The sequence below is a fragment of the Gouania willdenowi genome, chromosome 14 (genome assembly GCF_900634775.1).
Source record: "Gouania willdenowi chromosome 14, fGouWil2.1, whole genome shotgun sequence".
Lineage (NCBI taxonomy): Eukaryota > Metazoa > Chordata > Actinopteri > Blenniiformes > Gobiesocidae > Gouania > Gouania willdenowi.
Window position 1 is genome coordinate 17702497 of NC_041057.1, and position 23244 is coordinate 17725740.

Consider the following 23244-nt stretch of genomic DNA (forward strand, 5'->3'; position numbering starts at 1 on the left):
GGCTAAGAAAGCAGTAAGGCACAAAAAATGACAAAAAAAACTAAAATCACCCAAAATAAAAAGTAAGGCTATAGCAAGGCATTTTTTTTGAAAATTTCAAAACAAAGAAATTGAGTTAGGACCATCATTAGACCCTAAAAACTACTGCAAATATAATGCACATACTTAAACATGGCTAAAAAAGCAGTAAGACACAAAAAATGACAAAAAAATTAAATTACCCAAAATCAGAGGTAAGGCTATAGTTAGGCATATTTTTCAAAAAATTTTAAAAAAATAAAAAATGAGTTGAGGCCATCATTAGACCCGAAAAACTACTGCTAATATAATGCACATACTTAAACTGGGCAAAAAAAGCAGTGAGACACAAAAAATTACAAAAAACAAAAAATACACAAAATCGGAGGTAAGGCTATATAGTAAGGCACATTTTTCAAAAATTAAAAAAAATAAATAAAAATTCAGTTAAGAGCATCATTAGACCCTAAAAACTACTGCAAATATAATGCACATACTTAAACATGGCTAAAAAACCAGTAAGACACAAAAAATGACAAAAAACAAAAAATACCAAAAATCGGAGGTAAGGCTATAGTAAGGCATATTTTTCAAAAATTTAAAAAAAAAAAAAAAAATTGAGTTGAGGCCATCATTAGACCCTAAAAACTACTGCAAATATAATGCACATACTTAAACAGGGCTAAAAAAGCAATAAGGCACAAAAAATGACAAAAAATTCAAATTACCCATAATCGGAGGTAAGGCTATAGTAAGGCACATTTTTCAAAAACTAAAAATAAAAATAAAAATTGAGTTAAGAGCATCATTAGACCCTAAAAACTACTGCAAATATAATGCACATACTTAAACTGGGCTAAAAAAAGCAGTAAGACACAAAAAATTACAAAACAAAAAAAAATACCCAAAATCAGAGGTAAGGCTAAGGCATATTTTTCAAAAATTAAAAAAAATAAATAAAAATTCAGTTAAGAGCATCATTAAACCCTAAAAACTACTGCAAATATAATGCACATACTTAAACAGGGCTAAAAAAGCAGTAAGGGACAAAAATGACAAAAAACTAAAATCACCCAAATTAAAACAAGGCATTTTTTTTTTTGAAAATTAAAAAAAAAAAAAAAAAAAAATTGAGTTGAGGCCATCATTAGACCCTAAAAACTACTGCAAATATAATGCACATACTTAAACAGGGCAAAGAAAGCAGTAAGGCACAAAAAATGACAAAAAAATTAAAATTACCCAAAATCGGAGGTATGGCAAAGAGTAAGGCATATTTTTCAAAAATATCAAAAAAATAAAATAAAAATTCAGTTAAGAGCATCATTAGACCCTAAAAACTACTGCAAATATAATGCACATTCTTAAATAGGGCTAAAAAAGCAGTAAGGCAGAAAAAATGATAAAAAAAAACAAAAATTACCCAAAATTGGAGGTAAGGCATATTTTTCAAAAATTAAAAAAAAATAAAAATTGAGTTAAGACCATCATTAGACCCTAAAAACTACTGCAAATATAATGCACATACTTAAACTGGGCTAAAAAAAAAAAAGCTGTGAGGCACAAAAAACTAAAATGATCCAAAATCGGAGGTAAGGCTATAGTAAGGCATATTTTTCAAAAATTTCAAAAAAAAAAAAAAAAAAATTGAGTTGAGACCATCATTAGACCCTAAAAACTACTGCAAATATAATGCACATACTTAAACAAGGCTAAAAAAGCAGTAAGGCACAAAAAATGACAAAAAATTAAAATTATCCAAAATCGGAGGTAAGGCCTATTTTTTTTAAAAAAAAAAAAAAAAAAAAAAAAAAAAAAAAAATTAAAAATTCTGTTAAGACCATCATTAGACCTTCAATACTACAGCATATATCGCAGGTTTCTTTGCCTTGCCTTGTTTGTCCTTTTTAAACGTTACTATTGCCTTACCACCGTTTTGAATGAGGCGTTTCTATGCCTTACCTCCTACACTTCAGAACTTTAAGCTGTTGAATTTCTGTTTGCAGTGTGAAATGGAAGATTAAGTAAAAAGGTACAGTAAAATGATAATTGCTCTGTGGGCTCTTATTGTGAAGTCCCGAATGCGGAAGTGAGCCGGTATAATCTACAGTGAATTTTTTTTTTTTTTTTTTTTTCCCCTTCTTCTTCTGCCTTTGCTTTCTTTCTCCGTCTCTAGCGGTTTCTCTAACTCCTCAGTGAGTTGTCAGTCATGCATGTGTTTTAACACCGTCCGGGTTGTTTTTATTCCTCCTCCAATGAGAAGACGCAGACGATGGAGCTGCACATTTTAGAGCATAGACTCAAAGTGTTGAGCATAGAGAAGGAGGGTATCCAGCTCTGCACCCACGGCCTCATCAAACTAGCCTTCCTGGCCTCGAAAACACGGTGTGTATCTACAACACACACACACGCAATATGCAGCTGTGCCTCTCGTTTTATTGTTATCTGGAAATAATACACCGATATGAATATCTCCCAACGATAATTATCAACTTCTGTAACCGATATAAAACCGATAATCGACCACAATGTTTTGATTTTCAAAACAAGATTGTCAGCTGTGACGGTAGACGATTAAAGCAGTTGGACTGCCCACATTAACTATGACAACTAGAGGACAAATGTCTTGAAAATGAGGGTGTTTGTATGGAATATGAAACAGTCACTGCACAGACTGTCAGAACAAAGTTATGAAAGATGTAGAGTTAATAATAATGATTGGAATTATATAGCGCTTTATTCAAGGACATCAAATCATGTTACAGAAACCATTCTTCATTCACACTAATCATACTAGTGGTGGTAAGCTACATTGTAGCCACAGCTGCCCTGGGCATACTGATATAAGCGTGGTTGCCATTCCTACGGTTTCGTACCAACATTCATGTATACCCATTCATACACGGCAAAGTGGGTACAATGACCGGGCGGGATTTGAACCCCCAACCCTTCGGGTATTGGACGACTCACTCTACCACTGATCCTCGATTGCCCAAAATTAATATTATTAACTGAAATCTACAGGAAAATGTTTCTTTGAGTTACGTCTCCTGTAGATATTTTACACCTTTTTTTCTTACCTTGTGTGCAGCAGTCGTTTCATATTCCTTTCAGACGCCGTCACTTTAACAGTGTATTTTCAGGTGAGAGATAAGGAACAATGAATGTGTCTTGGTATCTGCAGCTAATTGCTTGTTTAAGCTGATTCTAAACATCTGCTGAAGCACCTGCAGCTGTTTTTGAACCTTAGTGGTAGAAAACAGGTTAAAGAAAATAATTGATTTCTCAACAAAGTTTTACAATGAATAAACCTGACGAAGATGAATGTGAAGTGCATCAGTGAAGCTAAAGTATTGTTTGATGTCAGACTGCCCTTATTTTTTCTCAGCATTTAACAAAAAGGACAATAAAGTGGTGCAGTTGTTTCTCACACCGAGTCAGTAACAGTGTTCTCTGAAAATAGGAGCTTTAAATCACTGCAAAGGGTTTTTTTTTTTTTGTTGTTGATCGTTTTTACTGACACTTGCTCTTGGAAAGAAACTTTAATGACAGCTTGTTTACTTCAAACAGGAAGTGTTGCTGCTCTGATTAAAAGCATCCTTTGCTTTCCTCCACTCCCACACACTAACGTGAGATTCTAACCATGAAGTCCAGAATCTGATTATCACAGACCTGTTAGTACTTAGTCATGTTAAAACCAATCAGCATTAGAGCTGCTGGGGTTTGATGCTGTTACTCAAATGATTTAGAGCCTCAGTTTTTCTGTTTCAAATGTTCTCAAACTTCATTTCAGGGTATTCGCAATGGCATTCCTTGTTTTATCATCTTTCCCTATTTTGATGTAATTACTGTCAAACTAAACGTCTCATAATACGGTGAAAATACTTAATTTTTCTGAGCTTCTATTTATTTTAATAAACCCGTTTATTTTTCATAATCTTGTCCTCTTATATTGTTTAATGGGATCCCCATTAGCTTCCACCATAGTGGTTGCTAGTCGTCCCTAATTAAAAGCAACAAAATATTTACAATAAATATACAATGGCAAAAACAGAATAAAATACAACTGCAATAATAAAAACAGTAAAAGGACAATACATGTCTCAATCTCACATTTTTTGTGTGTTTTTTTTATATACATGCAATTGTAAAGTTCCTCAGTTTTTTAGGCAGTTTATTCCATAGTTGAGATGATCTAAATAAGACAGACTTGTGTAGCAAATTAATGTGTGTTATAAGTTCTGAACAGTTTCATGTGCAGTATTGTCTTTGTCACATTTTTTCTTCCATGCGTGCTCAGATGTAAGTTCTTCAGTCTGACGGAGACGCCGGAGGACTACACCATCATCGTAGACGAGGAAGGCTTCAAAGGTGGGTCCTTTGAGGTCGTCGTGGCAACCGCTGTGTTGTACACCGTGCACTCTACTGTCAGTGTTTGACTTTACGATGCCCGTCCGTGTCATTACACACACTTTTCCAGGGTCGCTCCTGGGTTACCATGGAAACCAAAGGCCACTTATTACATAACTGGTGCAGGTATTTAAACTGGTGAGCGACTGGTGTCCACCAAACCTGGGGGGGGAAAAAAAACGGAAGAAAACAACTTAAACTGCATTCTAAAGACAGTTCAGTTCTAATAGTATTGTTATAGCACATCTGACGTCCCAACATTCCCAGGCAAACATCCCAGTGTGATCTGATAAACCAGTGCCTGGGTGCCATTTAGCCCTGAGACAATATTTACATTCACATTGAAGCAATTTGTGCACAGTGAAGGCTTCAGTTTGTGTTTTGTTTTGAAATAAAAATCTGAATACAAATACATTTCAATAAAATTAGATAGTAATAATAATGCATTGGATTTTATATAGCGCTTTATCATAAACACTCAAAGCACTTTACAGAATTAAGGCATTATTCTTTCCCTCCACACTTAGTGGTGGTAAGCTACTATTGTAGCCACAGCTGCCCTGGGGCAGACTGACGGAAGCAAGGCTGCAATAGTGCGCCATCGGCCCCTCTGACCACCACCAACACTCACTCACACACTACATTCATAATAGGCAATGTGGGTGAAGTGTTGTGCTAGGGCTGGGCGGTATATATTTTTGTTATGAATACTGTACACCGTATCGGTGTTTTTGATTACACAACCTTCTGAACTCTACGCTGCGCCGCAATTCAGACTGAACCCTTTAACGTTGCATTTCTAAATAGGAAGGTAAACAGTAGCGCTCTGGTGTTAGTTGTGGTGTAAATCATACGTGTAAATGGATAAGAAAGACGCACAATTGAAAGCTCTAAAGCTGCATGTGAGCATGTGCCTGTGTGCGCATGCCTCTGCCTACAGGAGAACAACACTCACGGACACAGAGGCACGATTAGCTTAGCATGTCGGCCAAAAACACATAAAACTTGACAACAAAGATACACAAAAAGACTAAAAAAATATACTAAATTACAGAAAATGGTGACAAAAATACACAAAAAGACAAGAAAAACACAAAAAATGACTCTGCAAACCCACAGTACAAACAAACATGCAAAAGGACAACAGAAATATATGATCACTCCAAAAAACATAAATGTTACAGGAAAAATAAACAAGGACAACAGAATTGCACAACACGCAATCATAACAAGCAAATAATAACAAACATACACAGAATGACAGAAAAACACTCAATGACTATAAAATCCCTGTTCTTTCCTGTGTTAGATTAGTCATTATTCTAAATGCAGACATGAATGTTGATAATGTTGGCCTTTGTTCAAACAAACACATTTTTGTTGCCCCCCTCTGGCCTAGTCATTTACTGGACACGCTTCAATGATTTATCAAACATTGTTTATTCTACAAAGCAACTTATGAAAATAACTTATTGCAAGTTTTCAGATTCAGAACAAAATGCCTCCTGTTCAGGCCCAAACGTATTGTGATGCTATAAAGGTTAAATTATGTCATGGTTTTGTCCTATACTGTCTTATCTCTTATATAGTCTAGTAATGTCTTATACATTCATATTTTAATGGGACTCTCCCCTCGTCTTTCAGAGTTTCCTCAGTCAGAGCACATTAGCGTCGCCGATGCCTCCTGGTTGGCACTCAACGTAGTTTCAGGAGGCGGAAACGCATCCAGCTCTCAACCAATTGGAGTCACAAAGATAGCCAAATCAGTCATCGCACCGCTTGCCGATCACAACATCTCCGTGTTTATGCTGTCCACGTATCAGACGGACTTCATCCTGGTGAGTCTGTTCTTTTTGTATGACGTCCCATATCTGCTTTTTCTGACTGTCTGTGCAGTGGGCGTTTCATATTCCTTTCAAAGGCCTCATTTTCAATATGTTTCAAATTGGTTGTAGAGTTGATTTATCTCTAAAAACTGTGGGACTGGAGATGAAAACCAGCCTATTTGAGCTCATTCTGTCATGTTTTCTAATGTGTGCTTTCCTTTCACAATAAAAGAAGAAGCTACATGTAAGTTGTAGATTAGCTGCATATAGATAAAGCCAAACATATTGAGATTTTCTCATACCTGATACAGAACAAGACAATATGTGTATACAAGAGTTTTATTTTAAAGCCTATTTTGTGCTAAAAAGTCCATCCAGGCTCCGTCCGTGAAACCAGCCTCACTCACATATGCTGTCCCTTAGCAAGACTCATACTGAAGTGGGTCACATGTTGATATTGTGCTGCTGCTTTTATTAAAAGTGCTTGTGGAACTTTGACCCAGAATCCTCTTTCTGCAAAACTAAGAAACACATTGTATATGATTAAGATTATATTCGGTTCATATCTGCCAACACTTCTGTCAGCCATACGGAGACCCTTAATTAGTTAAGTCAGGTAAAGGTTACATCTAGTGTAATATAATTCTAATAAAAAAACCAATATAAAGTAATGTCATGGCCATTCTAATATAGTTTATACAAACATGAGCACAGTGAAAGGCGGTGGATAGTTAATGCTCCCTTTGAGCTGTGCTTTAATATTACTAATGTGAGTTCCATAGCTCTGATAGTGAGACTGGTGAAACTTTCTCAGCTTTCTGTCTCTGCTCTGTCTGAGCTGCTCTCAGTGAGGCCTTGCCATCCGCAGGGAGTCCTCCTTATTTGGTTTGATTTCACAAAAAAAAAACAAGATCTGCTGACCGACTGGGGCGTGTTTATGAATACTAACGTGTCCGTGCTGATAATCTGTTGCGTAAAGAGGATCAGCAGCTTGGCCTCTTTCTGGAATTCACAGCACTTCCAACCCTGTTTCTGTCTAAAGCTTTTACAAAGAAACGGCTTTACAAAGAAAGAATACAATGCTGAGTTTAAAAATAGAGTATCAAGTAAATGTCAGATGAGAGAATATTGCACACCAATGAGCTGAGCTTTGAGGGAAGATTCTAATTATGTGTATGATTATTAATGATGTGTTGGCTCAGGTTCGAGAGCGAGACCTGCCGTTGGTAATGCACACGCTGTCTTCCGAATTCACTCTGTTACGAGTCGTTAACGGAGAGACGGTCGCCGTTCATAACGTGGGAGTCACCAACGGCTTCGTCAAGCCCAAGCTCGGTAAGTTCCAACAACACAAGGCTGTGTTTGAAATTGCATACTAACGTACAACGCACTACACACTCAATGAGTACATACTGTCTACTATATACTCTTAGTATGATTAGGATGATGACCGTTCCCACTGAAGTATACTTTGAAGTTTCCCAAGATACATTTGGAAACTACAACGACAAAAACCTGAAGCACACAGAGGATAAATATCTCCATTGATTCGCCACCTCTGAAAGCATTTTAAGCGAGAAAGTGACCAAGAAGAATATCAACATGTGATCCATAAAACGCATTTCATGCCGAGATTTCGGATATTTATGGAGACCTGCCATTGTGCTACTGACAAAACTTCCAGTAAACTTCAAAACAAGAGCCCTATTTACAAAAGTGTTAAAACTAATGGAAGAGATCCTTTTGTTTTAAAACAAGGATGTTTGACTTTTAGCTTGAAGCCGGTCCCAGGACGATTTTATGTTCCGCTCACAACACATCATGGGGAAATTGAGTAAGACTAGTGTGCCCACCGTGCATACTTAAAAAATGTCCCGATATAGTATACATCCGGGCATTTCCCACATTATCTTTTCATACGTTCTAATTGGAACGCACTACATACTCATTTTGACATCATACAGTACGAGTAGAACGTTAGTATGCGATTTCGAACACAGCCATAGTTTACTAGGTGTTAGTGCAGATCTTTGATCCAACAGATGCATTTCCTCTTTGTAAGAGTATGTTTATAAATTATATCTCGTGTGTCCTGCAGTGCCTCGTCCCATCATCCACCCATTATCCAGTCCCAGTAACATGTTCTGTGTGACCAGTTTGGACCCCGACACGCTGCCCTCCGTGGCCACGTTGCTCATGGATGTCATGTTCTACTCTGGAGGGTGAGTCAGCTTGTTCGTATCACTGAGAAAGCTGCTGTTTTTTTCTGATTCCACTTTATCAGAACAGGGAACGTCGTAAAGAATAAGAGCTCTAACAGGACAATCTCTGTTTGCTCTCTACCAGGTGTGATATGTAGAGAGAAAAGGCACACAAACAAAGAGCCGTTAACTGTTGGTGTATCAGTTGAACTGGTGATCATTACAACTGCTGACACCTCAAACATTTGCTGGCTCAAATAAAAAATGTAATGAGTTGGTCATCAGATGACTGAACTTTTAGATGTTTAAATCCTTGCAAGCAACAATCAGAGTGGTCACCAGTTGAACTATAACACTAAAAAACCAACAACTGTAAATCTCAGATTGGAAGAGACTTCAGTAAAACAAATAATATTAATTTGGAGTCTAATGAATATTCATTGATCTCTTTAAAATAGTTTAGGTCATAGAATAACTATTGTGGTTGAAAGCATACTTTTAGACATTTAAATCCTTGCCAGCATCAGCTAAAATGGTCACCAGTTTAACCATAACATCATAAAAGGAAACAGTAACTCTGACATGCAAATGATTAATAATTCTTCAACCACTTTTGAAATGATGCAGGTTTTTTATATTTCAGTGTCAATTGACAGAAAAGGTTACCTATTGGTGTATTGGCTCAACTGGCTTTTATTATAATTAGTCACAGCTGAAGCAAGACTACAAAGCTGTAACTCAGTGTTTACATTGATATGAACCTCGTGTCCACACAATAAAAACAGACTTCAGGTGACGCTTATGTGTTTCAAGTTTTTACAACATCCGTCCTTTTAATCAAAAACAAGTAACAAGATAACATGACTATCAGTTGTTCTGTAACACCAGCTAGTACGAGTTAAATCAGTGTTAAGCATCTTTCTCCTAAAGATACAGGAGAGGAACAAGGTCACTCATTTGAACTGTTTCAGGATATTTCATTAGTTTGATGAACATGAGTCGGATCACGCCATTCATTCAGCGCACACACTCAGTATGCCGTTTGCTCCAGGGGCGGAAGTATAAAACTAACCACGCCTCCTTTAGATTTTTTTAGTCCAAAGTCGTTGATTTTGTTCTCGCAAATAAATTCCGTCTTTATTCCCTTAAAGTTTGTAAAAGTATTAAAGTAGCAGAATGTTCGTCACGTATGCATTATCATTATTTATTTATGAGAAGTTATCATTTAAACAGCATTACAAATTCATAATTTTTATTCACATTATGCTTAACGACACTTAAACAGACTGATAACACAAAGTTATGTCGCTTTAAACAATGTGGGGAACATCGGCAAACTGTTCCTGTTCTATACTAATTAAAACACTGTTAAACATTAGAAGAAAGGCTCCAGTATCCTTCTTTATAATACGATCTTTAGTGGTAGAAGTCTTCCCAGTACCGTTTCACCTCCATCACAAGGTGTCAGAGCAGATGTTTCTCTTCTTTTTCCGGCTCAGGTCGAAAGAGGCGGGAGCGTCGGTGGAAGAGTCCAGTCACATCTGCTTCTTCTCCTTCTCCCTGATCGAAGGCTACGTTTCTTTGGTGATGGACGAGCAGACGACTCGGCGGTAAGGCTCCGCCTCCTCGTCTCCAAGTATGGATGCCTGAACTTGCTCTGTTTGTTTTTCTCCTCCAGGTTTCCAAACAATGTCCTGTTCACCAGCGCCTCTGGGGAGCTCTGGAAAATGGTTCGGATCGGAGGGCAGCCTTTAGGATTCGGTGAGTTTTTTTGCTTATATAAACTGTATTTTTGTGATTTACATATGTACTGTATGTATAAATAAAAATATTGGCCAGTAACAATGATCCCCCACTGTGGATGTTACATTAAGACAAGGGGTTTTAGTCACTAAATTACAGTGATGATGTAGTCAACAACCAATAACCAATGTCAAAGAAAAAACAGACATTTTGTGATAAATTGTTACCAAATGCTGTGGTTAGTACATAATTAATTAATGTATTTTATAATAATAAATTATCATCTATTAAGAAAAAATATTTACGAAGTACAGTTATATTAAGTCTGTTCTGAGCTTTTTTTTAAAAATATGTTCACAGATGAGTGTGGCATCGTGGCGCAAATATCTGAACCGCTGGCGACGGCTGACATCCCTGCTTACTACATCAGCACCTTTAAGTTTGACCATGCACTGGTGAGAACATAAAACACTGTAAACATCCGTGATGCTGAAATTAAAAAAAAACCAAGCAACAGGAACTTTAAAAACGAGGAAAACTTCCCAGTTCCAATGAAAGCTGCTGCACAGGAAGTAAACAAACATATGCAGTAGCTGCTCCACAGGTTAATAATGGAAGAGGAGCAGCTACTGTGTGTCAACCACTAACATGTGTCCAGCGTTCATTCATGAACACAATCAGCTGGTGGACGTTAGAACGATGTTTAAAAGTGAACTAAAGGACGATGATTACTGAATCATTTCCTCAGAGCTGATAGTACTTAAAGAAATAACTATGTCTAGGTTTCTGTCCTACTTTAGCTCTCTTTGTAAGTGTAAAGTCAAGACATTTCAGCTGGAAATCTTCATGCTTTGACTTATTTTATGCACACATCTTCTAAAAACCTGGTCCTTCTCCTGCAGGTTCCCGAGGAGAACATCCATAGTGTGATTGAAGCTCTGCGGACGGAGGGTTCGGCTCCATGAAGGAAGCAAGAGGAGACGATTCTCTGTCATTTCACTTGTGTCCCAAAAAAAAAAAAGGTGCCAAGAAGTCGATTGGCAGACGTTAGTTCTCTGCTCGGCTGAAATTCACAGATCTGTGTTTGCTTTTCCTCTGCGAAGATGCTTTCTTAGCGACATTTCCATTTCAGAAGGAAGACGAATGTACTCGACTGAATGTTTGTGGATTTTCATCACGCTGCTCGCATCAAGAAAGTTTGAACCTTTGTTTTTTTTTGTCGCCGAGCGCGTTTTAGTGTCAGGTTTGTTCGCACTGTGAGCGTCGGCTCACTCCCATGAGTTTAGTGTTTGTTGTTTTTTGTCGCACTCGTCAGATTTATGTAGCATTTGTTGTCACTTTTGTGCTTTAACTCAATCTAATTAAATTAATAAAGAAAAAAACTGATTTTTATGCAAATTTTAATGCTAAAACCTTAAAACATTATTTTTGGCCTCAGGAGCGCCCCCTTTGGCTAGACATTGAGTTAGTTAGTCTCTCAGCCAATAATCAGACTAAACCTGCCCCAGAAAAATCTATAAACCAAATTTACCACAACAATAGAAAAAAAACCTGTGGTAAAACAACACTATTAAAGCTCAGCTAAGCATTTGATTAACTTTTTTTTTTTTTAAGATTTAGATGTTATGAAAGTGTAACAGCTGACGAGTCTTACGGCATAGCTCGCAGTGTGAACGCACAGCTGCAGTTAAAACGGTTACTGAGCCACTTGGTGTAAACATAAGCTACAGTTCTGGAGGCTTCTGCACTTTAAGGCAGGTCAGGCTTCACTGACCTGCTGTACTGATATTTCTGACTCCGCCCACTGAAACCTCATTTGGAAGAACCAGCGTTGGACTGTCCTCACACTGCTGTCAGTCCTTGTGTGCATTTTGAACAATAAATGCTCCACGTGCACAACCATCTCCTGCTTTACTGGAATATGTTCAGCCCACCAGTTCACATTTATATTAATAATTGAATATTTATCTTTTTTTTTTTTTTTTTTTAAATATAAGAGTGAAGTTATTTAATTTTTGCAGGTTGAGCAGACTGTATGTGACTGTCTTTAAGTTTAACCTGTTGGACGTACGGTGAGTGAAAAAGAGAATCACTGACCAACTCCTATCATGGCGTGTCCACATCCTCCATCTTCACATGATAGACCTCACCAGCGCCACCATGTGATCAACACCACAGGCTACATCCACCACTTGACCTGGAACAGTGACCTGTTGGAGAGTGAAGGAGAACCTTTAATACAACTTTGGGTTGGGTTGGGTTTATTGTGCCTGAGGTAGGTGGTTTAAATGACACTTTGGTGGATTTTCAACTTCCTAGCAAACATATTTCTGTGTAAGATGTAACAGACACATTGCAGCATGGATACAGTGACTGAGGAGAGAACAAACATTACCCACACTCTCATTAAAGAGTTAGATTAGTATGGACGACCAACTCTACCATAATTTAATATAAATAAATACCTACTGATGTATGCCATAAATAAATACAGTAAATCACTTAATAGCTACATTTAAGTCATACATGCTATTTATATTATTTTTATTTATGCATGCACAATGAAATATTATGCAAATGAAGGGGCTGTCCGCATTGGCTGAACTTTTCACCTATTAGTTGATCGTTAAGTGCCGCAGTGACAGGCAGAAGCCAACGCAGATCACATCAAATCAGGAGATTGTTACAGAGCTGATGTGTTAGTGAAAGAACAGTTCACCGGCACATTGCTGATCAACCAATAGGTAAAAAGTTAAGCCGGTAATTTAATTATGGCATATACATTTAGATATTAAGTGATTCATTTATTTTCAATTATGGGAGAGTTGGTCCTCCATAGCTTAGTGCTCTGCTAGTGAGATATGCAAATTAAAAAAAACTTTTAGAAGAGCCAAGGTTTGATTAGGAAGCATTAAAGCAGGGACGTCCAAGTCGAGTCCTGGAGAGCTCCTGTCCTGCATGTTTTAGACTGTAAAGAGGAGCTCGTTATCAGGCTTTCTGTTGGGAAACATCTCAAACATGCAGGACAGGTGCTCTCCAGGACCAGGTTGGACCACTACTGCATTAAACTAACTCACTCTCCATGGGAAGAATTGGTCGTCGTGCTTCCCGATTCCTAAACAGCCTCTGAGGTTTTTCCCCCAAACAAAGAGCTCGCCTCGATCTGCAAACACCGAGACACTAACATTAATACTAATCTACTAAAGGCACCAGTCTAATTAATCAAAGTAATGATAAAAAATTAAAATAGTCAATTCTAAAAGACCCATATACAAGAAGACAAAATCATAATAGAGTGCATGGAAAGCTGTTAAATCTAATAAATGTTTTATAATTCACTTTAACTCAGAAAACTAATAAAATCTAACCAAATAAAATATTTAAATGTGAAACAAATCACGTGAAAAAAAAAAAAATATATATATATATATATATATATACACACAAGAAAAATATTTATATTAAAAGATGTTTTTAATGAAACATAATTCATCAAATGTGTATATATATATATATATATATAATTCAAGCCCAAAAAAGCCACAAAAATATTTAGAAATTTGAAAGTATATTTACTATTTCAATTTAACAAAAGAACAGCTAATTTAAAATAATAATAGGTCATATATCTGTTTAAATTTTATTTTAGTTTTTTTAAAAACCTACATCCAATCATAAAAAATATTTCAATCTCTAAAAATTAACTTGAAAATCCACAAAAAAAAATTTAAATTAAGAAATGAGAAAAATGTATTTAGATAAAAAAATAGATACTATCTAAAACTGAATATAACTCACTATTGCGATGTAACAAATGGAGCTCTTACTGGTGACAGCTGCAAAGTGTGCAAGGCCACAATGAATCCTGGAGACGGACACAGACGGGTTGAAGTCGGAGCGTCCGAACAGAGACGGAGGAATTCTCTCCGGAGTAGAAGACTCTGAGAGGTCGGGACCTTTTCCCAGGATACCATAACCCCAAACGAACACGTCTCCGTCCTCTGTGAGGGTTTACACAGACAGCACAGACACTGACAGAGCCGTCGCTCATAGACCAACAGGATGTGAACGTCTGAAGCACTGACCAGTAAGAACAGCGACCTGCGTTCCTCCACACGCTGCCTGAACAACTTTACCACAGCTCAGAGGAAGATGACGGGGAACGTTCAACTGAATAAACAAAATAAATAAAGCCACTGTTTGAACTATTAACAGTTTATCATGTAGACAAGTCTTTACCAACCTTTATGTTGTGTGTGTACCCCGCGAGCCTTTCTTGAAAATAAAAGTACCCCCTATCACTCAATTAGTATACCATTATTTTATTTACATGTTTGCCTCTGAAATATTTTCTGCAGCTGTCCAGTTTTTGGCAATTTCTATTGAGTGGAGGCTTGCTTTCTCCCTGACTTTCTTGTAAAACTGTGCTACTAGTTTCAAAATGGAACAAATTGTCAGTGTGGCACTTTAAAGAGTAACCTAAGCACCTGCTTTCTGCTGAGCTGCCACTCGGGAGGGGAATTCTGTAGCAGTAAGACACGCCAAGTCAGGCAGGAAGACACACACACAGTAATGAGAGGTACATGCACTTCCGTCACAAATCGCAGCGTCTTTGCACAGAGCATTGGACTTCTTCATTGAGGTTGTCAATCAATGCTCACTGAGGGCTATGACTGGAAGAAACACTCCTCCCTCCTCAGCTTTTATAGGAGGGGCGGGGCCAACAGTGAAAGTTGGTGACGCAGGATGGTCAAAATGTAATTCTAATAGCAAGCGTTCAACCCTTAGAGGACAGTCACTGACATTTTACAACTAAAGTGCTCAATCAAAATACTTTTACTGAAATGTTAAAAGTTGTACTAGGATCAATCAACAGCACTACTTAATACCCAAATACATATGTACTCAGCAGAAAAAAGTAGGTTTGGGGTTCAGTTACTCTTTAAAGGCCCCATGTTACGCTAAATCAACTTTTCTGTGCTTTAAACATGATAAAAGTGCTATTAGGGCTTCATACACGTGTTTTTTTCATTGTTTCCCTCAATCATTAGTTAGAGGGTGATTTGCTCCTTTCTTACTGCAGGGCGAGCCCAAACACCTCACTCCAATTTGATGATGCGTTCCCACTTTGATGACGAATTTGACGTGGCACTGAGCTGGAGAAGCCACGCCTCCAGGAAGCTCTCTGCCGTGACTGACATGTAAACAGACACGCCCATGAAGACGAGCATTTCAGTGTCTTTCGTGCAGTGCTATGTACTGTATGTATTTTCCACAGTTTATGTATGTACCGGTGAACGCCCCGCCCCCACGCTCTGTCTTATGTTTATAAAGCAGCATGAGCTCAGCTACAGAGTGGGTGGGAGGAGGGCGGGCCGTCCTCTGGCCCTACGTCACCGTGCGGGAAAGAGAAAGTCATTTTATCGTCTATAGACGCGCCCACTCATGAATATGCATAACGAGGACGCAAATCAGCCCGTTTGTGTAAAGTTAATCAGAAAGTGACTTTTCAGAGGCTAAAACTATGAAAAACAGGCAAATTTGGGAAAATAAACCTCAAATACAAAGTTTTTGAAGTTCTTAGAAGAACTAATGGTGATGAGTGAAAAATAGCATGACATGGGACCTTCAAGTTTTTTCACTTTAAAAAAGAAAAGACCAAATCTTTGTTTATTTTATATTTAGTTTGAAATTTAAAAAGCACACACAGATGTCAACGTACCATTAATTCTAATGTAATTAATACATAAAATAATATTAACTGTCTTTTTTTCATTTTCAAAATATCGTATCAATATCGTGAAACCAAAACATGTATTGTATCGTATGGTCAGTATATCGTTCCACCCCTAATATATACTAACACACACACACAGTGGTCACCTGCGTGGCCTCAGTGACAGAGGAAAGCTGCCTGTACTCTGAGTTTCCCCAGCCGAACAGCGCCCCCTCTGTGGAAACAGCCAAACTGCAGTCTCCATATGAGCTGATGTGCTGCACCTTCACTCCTGTCAGATCTCCTCCGACCTCTGTCGGACTGGAGCTCATATTATGGTGTCCCAGACCTGAGGCAGCACAAATGGCACGGATCACACGTCAGGGCTGCATCAGACTTAGCCAACAAGCTCCATATAGGCTGAGGCTGGGGTCAAATTACAACACCTAATGATGCATAAAGACTTTAATTCACATGAACTTCTGCTTTTAAATGAGAGGTAATCTGTCAAATTACAGTAGCTGCACATTAGCAAGGCCGTCTGCTTGAATGCGCTGATGCTGGTGTCAAATTACCAACACATAAAACAGGTGTCTATAAAATGCAAAATAAAAGTGGTTGTCAGCTCAAATTATTACAAGGCTAGTGTCAAATTACAAAGCAGTGTGATATAATCATTTATTTGATGTTAAATTACAGTTACTGCTAATAGAACTGTCTGTTTTTATCATTGTACAAATTAAACATCATTAAAGAAGAGTCTGTTTTTTTGGATCAGACAGTTGTTTTGGGAGTTTTTTCGTGTTGATAATATCCACGTTGTGTGATTTTAACTACAATCTTCTGTTTTTGTCAATTTTTATCCATTTTTTTGTCAGTTATGGTCTAGTTTTTATCAATTTTTCTCCTTTTTTTTAAAAAAAAAATCTGTTTTTGTTTGGTTTTTCTAAACTGTTTTTGTGAGTTTTTTAGATTTGTTTGTCATTCATATTTGCTCATTTCTTCTCAAGTTTGTCTGTTTTTGTTTGTTTTTTAACTTCTTGTATTGTTTCTTTAAAATGTTTATGTCCGGTTTTTGTTACTTTTCTTAGTTTTTATAAACCATAATGGATAAAAACTAATGGAAACTGGTACTCTTTTTTCTATTTCTGTCTATATTTCTCTACAGTAGTCTGTTTCTGTGTGGTGATGGTCTGTTTTTATCTGACCTGTCTGTCCGTCTGCACTCCAGCCACAGGAAAACACCTTCCCTGTCTCAGTGAGGAACAGACTGTGGTCCTGACCACACACAACCTGGACACATCAAATACTACTCAGTGATGAACATCAGATAGAAATGTGAAGCATTAGAATGATTGTGCACTCACCTGAGTGACTCTGCTATCAAAGCCTTTTATCTTGTGGATCACATGACTGCCGCTGTGTTTCAATACAGAGTTTTATGTCTTCACAATACATTTGCACGGACCATCTGAACATTAAGATGATGAATGATATACGTGAAGCATGACAGAAGGACCAGCATGACCAACCTATAGACTTCATCCTCTACGATGGTCCGTCCACACTGTCCATACGCGTTGTTTCCCATACTGAACACTGGGAGAGAGCAGAATGTGACAATAAATAATAAACAATAGATAAACAAATAAAAGAGATGAACATCTCTGAACAACGTGGGGACCAAAACATGTCAGTCTAATCTGAGGGCCACATTATCAACATTAATGTCAGCATAAATACTGAATATAATATATTGAAATCATTTTTAGTTAATAAAGTTTTTCTGCTTTTGGAAAAACTTTTATTTTGAAGGTGCATCTTTCAATGATGGATTAAAGGTCTTAATTTGAGTAAAAGAAAATTATTCCTCATCTGGCCTCATTGTCTGCTTGACATTTCTTCAGAATCAGAATCAGAATCATCTTAAAGTTATAGTTATATATCTTAATATTTCACCCTTCTCGGATCAATAAATATTATGTTAAAGTCTTATTGTATGAACCCTCCACAACCTTTTAATATTTTATACACTTTGCTTATACACAGGTCATGTGACCCAGAGGTCATGTCCTACCTCCCTCCTGGTCGGTGAGGATCAGAGAGTGAGCCCGTCCACAGGAGACCTGGACTACGCGTGTCTGCAGAGGGTGCTGCAGAGGCAGAGCCACAGGAGACGGCTCCAGGACGTAGTCGTAGCTCTGATCTGCACTCACACATCAGGTGGTACAAAAGAACTAATCAGAGCCGCTGGAGCTCAACCTGACGGTACTGATGGACAAATGTCAGAACACACAGAATCCCTATTTTTTTTTTGTTATGATAAGAATAATTTACTGGTCCCTTTGCACATTCTGACCAATCGCAGTGTCTCCCTGAGCATCATTATCATCATCAGGCTCTCGTGTTGTGGTTGATCACAGTGATGAACATTCAGTGACAAACATCAGCACTGAAAGAGGACACCCAACTTTTTTACTGAATGTCAAAGATGGAAGTGAGAACATAGTGAAGCCCTGCCCCCTCATTAAACCTTGTTCCATCGAGTAATGACTAGTTGACAGCGTAACACTGGGCTCATTCTGAGACACTGTGTGTGATATTACGGTGAAACAAAATAGCAACAAAAGTACACAAACTGGACACCAGTTGGAGCAGAGCAGCTGCTGTGATTAATTGTCCCTCCTTTAAGGAAGTCTCCCAGTCTGTATACTGGTTTAGATATTCTTATTTCTTTTCATTTATTTTTGTATTATTCAGTTTTATAATGTATTGCACTGTTTATATTATTCTGTTTTTATTGTCAAGTTTCCTTGGGAGGCCTGAAATGCACTTTTAAATAAAATCAATTCTCATTATTATTATTATCACTGTCTTTGTACTCCTCATAGAATATGACATTAATACTTATACTGGTTTATACTAGTATTCTTCAGTGAATATGACAAACAAATGTACTGGTTCATACGTTTTTATGCTGGTATTCCTCAGTAAGTATAACTGAGCCTGAGCCTCTGTCCTGTGCTTGGTTGTATAAATCTTACGACGGCTGTGTTGTGTGCGCTGGAAGCCCAGTTGTGAGTCCTTGTTGAGTCCCATCCCCCACAGTTTAGACACGTCTTCAGTGGACGAGGCGATGAGTGTGAAGCCGTAACCGCAGGCAGCCGAAGAGATCTGCAGAAAACAGAGGGACAAGGTCAGGTGTCAGATGTAATCAAAATTAAAGCAAAAAATGAAAGTGATAAAGAGTATAAAAGGCATGTCCTGGATAGTGCCACTCCCACTATTAAGCAGCACGAAGGTGATCTGAGCCTCTTGGCTAAAACTAAAATGAGGAATCTTGGGGTGATCCTTGATGAAGCCATGTCACTAGATCATCACTCAAGGCAGCTCGTTAAAAACTGCTTCTTTCAGCTCTGCAATATCACTAAGCTCAGGCCTATGGTGTCGAAGGACGAGCTCTGAATGATTATTCATGCTTTTGTGTCCTCGCAGCTACACAACTGCAACAGCCTGTTCACCTGTCTCAGCAAGAAAGAGTTGGCTCGCCTCCAGTGCGTCTAAAAACTCAGCTGTGAGGCTACTCCTACTGACCAGCACCAACAGGAAGCCCCTGTTATGGAATCTCTTCACTGGCTCCCTGTTGTGTCTCGTGTCCAGTTCAAAACCTTTGGTGCTGACGTTTGGAGCCCTACATGGTCAGGCTCCTCTCTACATCGCTGAGCTAATCAAGCCCTACAACCCAACTCAAAGCCTGAGGTTGTCTGGGCAGTACCTGCTGATTGTCCCAGAAACTTGTTTTAAAAATCAGGGAGCGCTGTTTTGTTGTACTTTGTACTATTTATTTAATTACATCCTCTTTTATTTTTATTTTTTTATTTGTCTACTGGGAAGCACTTTGTAACTAAGGCTGAAAGATTAATTGCATTTGCGATATTATCGCAATATCATAAAAAGCGATTTTCTAATCGCAAAGGCTGCTTTTTTTCCCTTGTACTGTCCTGTTAAGTTCAGAGAGTGTTTAAGAAGTGCAGTTTACATCTTTCAGGAAACATAAAGTTAGTTAGATATGTTGAAGAGGTAAAGCCACAGATTTGTTTGCTTTATTGCTGTAATCTGTGCTTTAAAATTTATATTTTATATTTATTTAAAGTTTAAATAAATCTCAAATTGTTTTTTATGAAACAAATTGAAATACTGCTTGTGTTTATTGAAAAATACATGACAAGAGGCCCTTGAAAAAATAATCACATATTAAATCGCGATCGCAAGATTGAGGAAAAAAATCGTTCAGCCCTATTTGTAACGACGGTCTGTGAGAAGAGCTATACAAAAAAAAAGTTACTTTATTTAAAGAAAAAAAAAAGGTTAAAGTAAAGAAGGAAATAATATGGTAAAAAGAAAACAGGAAATTACATTTCTATTAAATTAGATTTGAGGAACGTCACAGTATTTTGTTGCAGACATGAATAATAACTCATCCACGTGTGTTTCTGGTTATATTTCAGCAGCACTGGAAGTGAGTGTCAGTAAAGGGTTTTACCTTGTCTTCTGTCTCCAGGCGGTATGGCGTGAGCTGAGTCCTGCGCACCTTCTTCCTGCCGCTGTCCGGTACCACAAAGCTGGGCACGCCCAACGCTCCGGACAGGCTGAAGCCCCACACGAACACTCTGTGGGTGGGCTTCCTGTTCTGACCCACATACTGATATACGGGCCCGTCGCTGCTCTGATCCTGAAGGGACGCTGTTCTGCTCAGTGAGGAAAAGCTGCAGCGTCCCAGCGGTCGGGAGCAGAGTCGGAGTAGTGGAGAAATCATCCAGGAATATTTCCCACACTACGGGTGGAGAAGATGATGAATAACACTGAGTCATGAATTAGTCCAGGGGCACTATTTCTCATTCAACTCTTCAGGATGACATTTTTACCAAGTGTTGAAATAAAAGATGAGAAGGTTTCAACAATGACAAAATTCCTGACTCCTAAACAGTCTGTGATTGGTCAGTGTCAGAACTACTGACATCTACCAAAGAACAAATCAGATTATACTAACTATAGAAACTATATTAACAGAAACAAGAAAAATAAAATATTGATTTAAGTCCATAAGCCTTTAATTTTTTCTGCATTTACAAAAAAAAACAACAATAAAATGACACAGTGGTAGCTGTATGTGTAAATGTAATTGACTGTAGACAGAGGCAGCATTCATGTGTCACCTATAAAAACAATAAGAGAAGCATCTTAAACAGATAATAGTTTTTGTGTATTATGTACAACTTAACTTCTTATTTAAATGAACTCTGATCTGGTAGGGTTAAAATCTCAGTTGGAGACACTTATATCTGTCCATCATTGATAATAAATTCGATTCAAAACACTTACTTATTAATTAGGTCTGATTTTGTTTAAATGTGACACATAAATGCTCCAGATGGACAATGGTGACCACTACTGTTGAAATATTAACATGTCTCATTATTTAAATGTTACCAAGTAAATAAAGTGTATATTTATAACATAAAGATGCAGTATTTTTTTTTAAAACGTGTGTTAATTAGTCTCAAACCTACCAGTGTTTTAAAGCCACATTAAGGATTGTTTTTACTTTGTGGCACTGCAAAAAAAAAAAAAAAAAATCCTGAATTTATCATAACAATGTGGTGCAGATGGGCCAAAATATGAAGAATTTCCTTATTTGTAGTACTTCACAAAGTGCTCCACAGATCTCAGTTTTAAAGCAGGGGATGTTTTGTTTATCTCCATCTGTATGATTTGAGATGAGAAGCTATTTTCACCTTAATATTATGACGTAATTCTCACAAAGGTATGACTTTATTCTAATAAAGTTATAACTTTGTTTTTTTGTAATAATATGACCTTATTCTTGTAATATAATTTTTTTTTTCTAGAATTATTACGACTTTTTCATTGTAGTGTTGTGACTTTTTTGGTGACAGTAGTCTCGTAATTAGAGATTTTTTTCTCATAAATTTAGACTTTATAACATTTATTCATTTTATTCTCTCTCGATGTTGCCCTAAAACGCCGTAGTACAAACCCGTTAAAACCCCTAATCTGACAAAAATGCGAACGGAATTCGGTCACTTTAGTTGCACTTACCTCTGTTATTAATGTGAAACCGTCTCAAGGACACAAAATCGTCGGTATCTGGCACAAGAACAGATAAATAATGTTGATAAATGTCAAAGTTATGACCACACGTTTAGAACCATGACAAACGATAACCTGGAAGCAGTCAAATAAAACAGTGCAGATTAACACAGCGCCTCTGGTGGACGGGAGGAAAAACTACAGGCAACAATGATATGCTAAAGAAAAATAAAACCAAAGCGAGATATTACAATTTACATCATATCAAGGCTAAAAACATACTGAACAGTTGAAACCATCTTTGTCTTGAAACCTTGAAATAATTTAAAATCACATTACATTTGTTGTCCAAGATCAGATATTTTTTTAATATTGTAATTCTCAAAAATGCAAAACTGCTTTAGAAGCAGAATACATCACAGAGAACAAAAAGAAAAAAAAACAATAATTAGAAAATTACATCAAGGTCCACCCCATAATACTAATGGTTAATGCATAGAGCAGTAAAGAACCCGTTTGAGCTCAAGTGAGCCGCAGATTTTAGGCCAAAAAAAGAAGAAGCATCTTTAACGTTAAAGTGCCTGAATTTCCTTTTCCACTTATACACAATATATAAAATATGTAAAGCAGTAATTTAGTGCAATTTTTGATAAATTGCAGGATTTTTAAATTTTAAATTTTTTCCTTTTGTCCTTTTATCAAAATGACAGCCATCATGTGATATAAGCTTGGGAAAGCTTATACATAAGATATATCACAATATATCTTATGAACTAAGATATATTACATTAAAATACTACCTTGCTTGTGAACTAGGATATAATAATGTGTTTATACAAGTTGGATCTGACAGTGGAGAATACAACACTGCCAATAGAGCTGACAACAGCTGGATTACCCTTGATGTAGAGACAAAACAAGTGGTGACATTATGGATGAAAAGGGAAAAACCTTCCAAACACCTTCGAAAGAGGAACTGTTCTTGAACTGGAGGAATGCTAACAACGTCTGGCAGAGAACAAGGCCAACACCAACAAAGATAGAGAGGAGGAGGACAACACTGACTACAGATGAGAATACACAAAAAATGGACGGTTCAGAAGAACTCAAGAATGTTTGACCAGAGAGACATGTAAACCCATGTAAATTTGCGATGGTAAAACAGGGGACGGGATGAGCAAACTGCTTCTCTCGTCTCCTTTTTCGGCATGTACAAAAA

The 23244-nt window shown here is 37.4% G+C and overlaps 2 protein-coding genes across 3 annotated transcripts; one reads left to right on the plus strand and one right to left on the minus strand.

The window, feature by feature from the left end:
• The first annotated feature begins 2168 nt into the window (after positions 1-2168).
• Positions 2169-12102, plus strand: castor2 (cytosolic arginine sensor for mTORC1 subunit 2). Its single transcript, XM_028466856.1, has 9 exons — positions 2169-2403; positions 4319-4389; positions 6073-6266; positions 7457-7589; positions 8353-8476; positions 9955-10065; positions 10134-10216; positions 10559-10653; positions 11101-12102. Exons 1-9 carry the CDS (start codon positions 2291-2293, stop codon positions 11161-11163), a joined length of 987 nt encoding a protein of 328 aa, XP_028322657.1. The 5' UTR covers positions 2169-2290; the 3' UTR covers positions 11164-12102.
• On the minus strand, positions 4176-22165 carry rcc1l (RCC1 like). Of its 2 annotated transcripts, none has more exons than XM_028466854.1 (13): positions 22035-22165; positions 20458-20748; positions 18959-19088; positions 17992-18120; positions 17447-17513; positions 17282-17333; positions 17123-17207; positions 16082-16263; positions 14284-14368; positions 14026-14199; positions 13276-13361; positions 12296-12408; positions 4176-4590 (listed from the first exon to the last, which is right to left on the minus strand). In XM_028466854.1, exons 2-12 carry the CDS (start codon positions 20728-20730, stop codon positions 12331-12333), a joined length of 1341 nt encoding a protein of 446 aa, XP_028322655.1. In that variant the 5' UTR covers positions 20731-20748; positions 22035-22165; the 3' UTR covers positions 4176-4590; positions 12296-12330. The 2 variants fall into 2 exon arrangements, with proteins under 2 accessions (XP_028322655.1, XP_028322656.1); XM_028466855.1 differs by lacking the exon at positions 4176-4590 and adding an exon at positions 9643-10175.
• Between the last annotated feature and the right edge of the window lie 1079 nt (positions 22166-23244).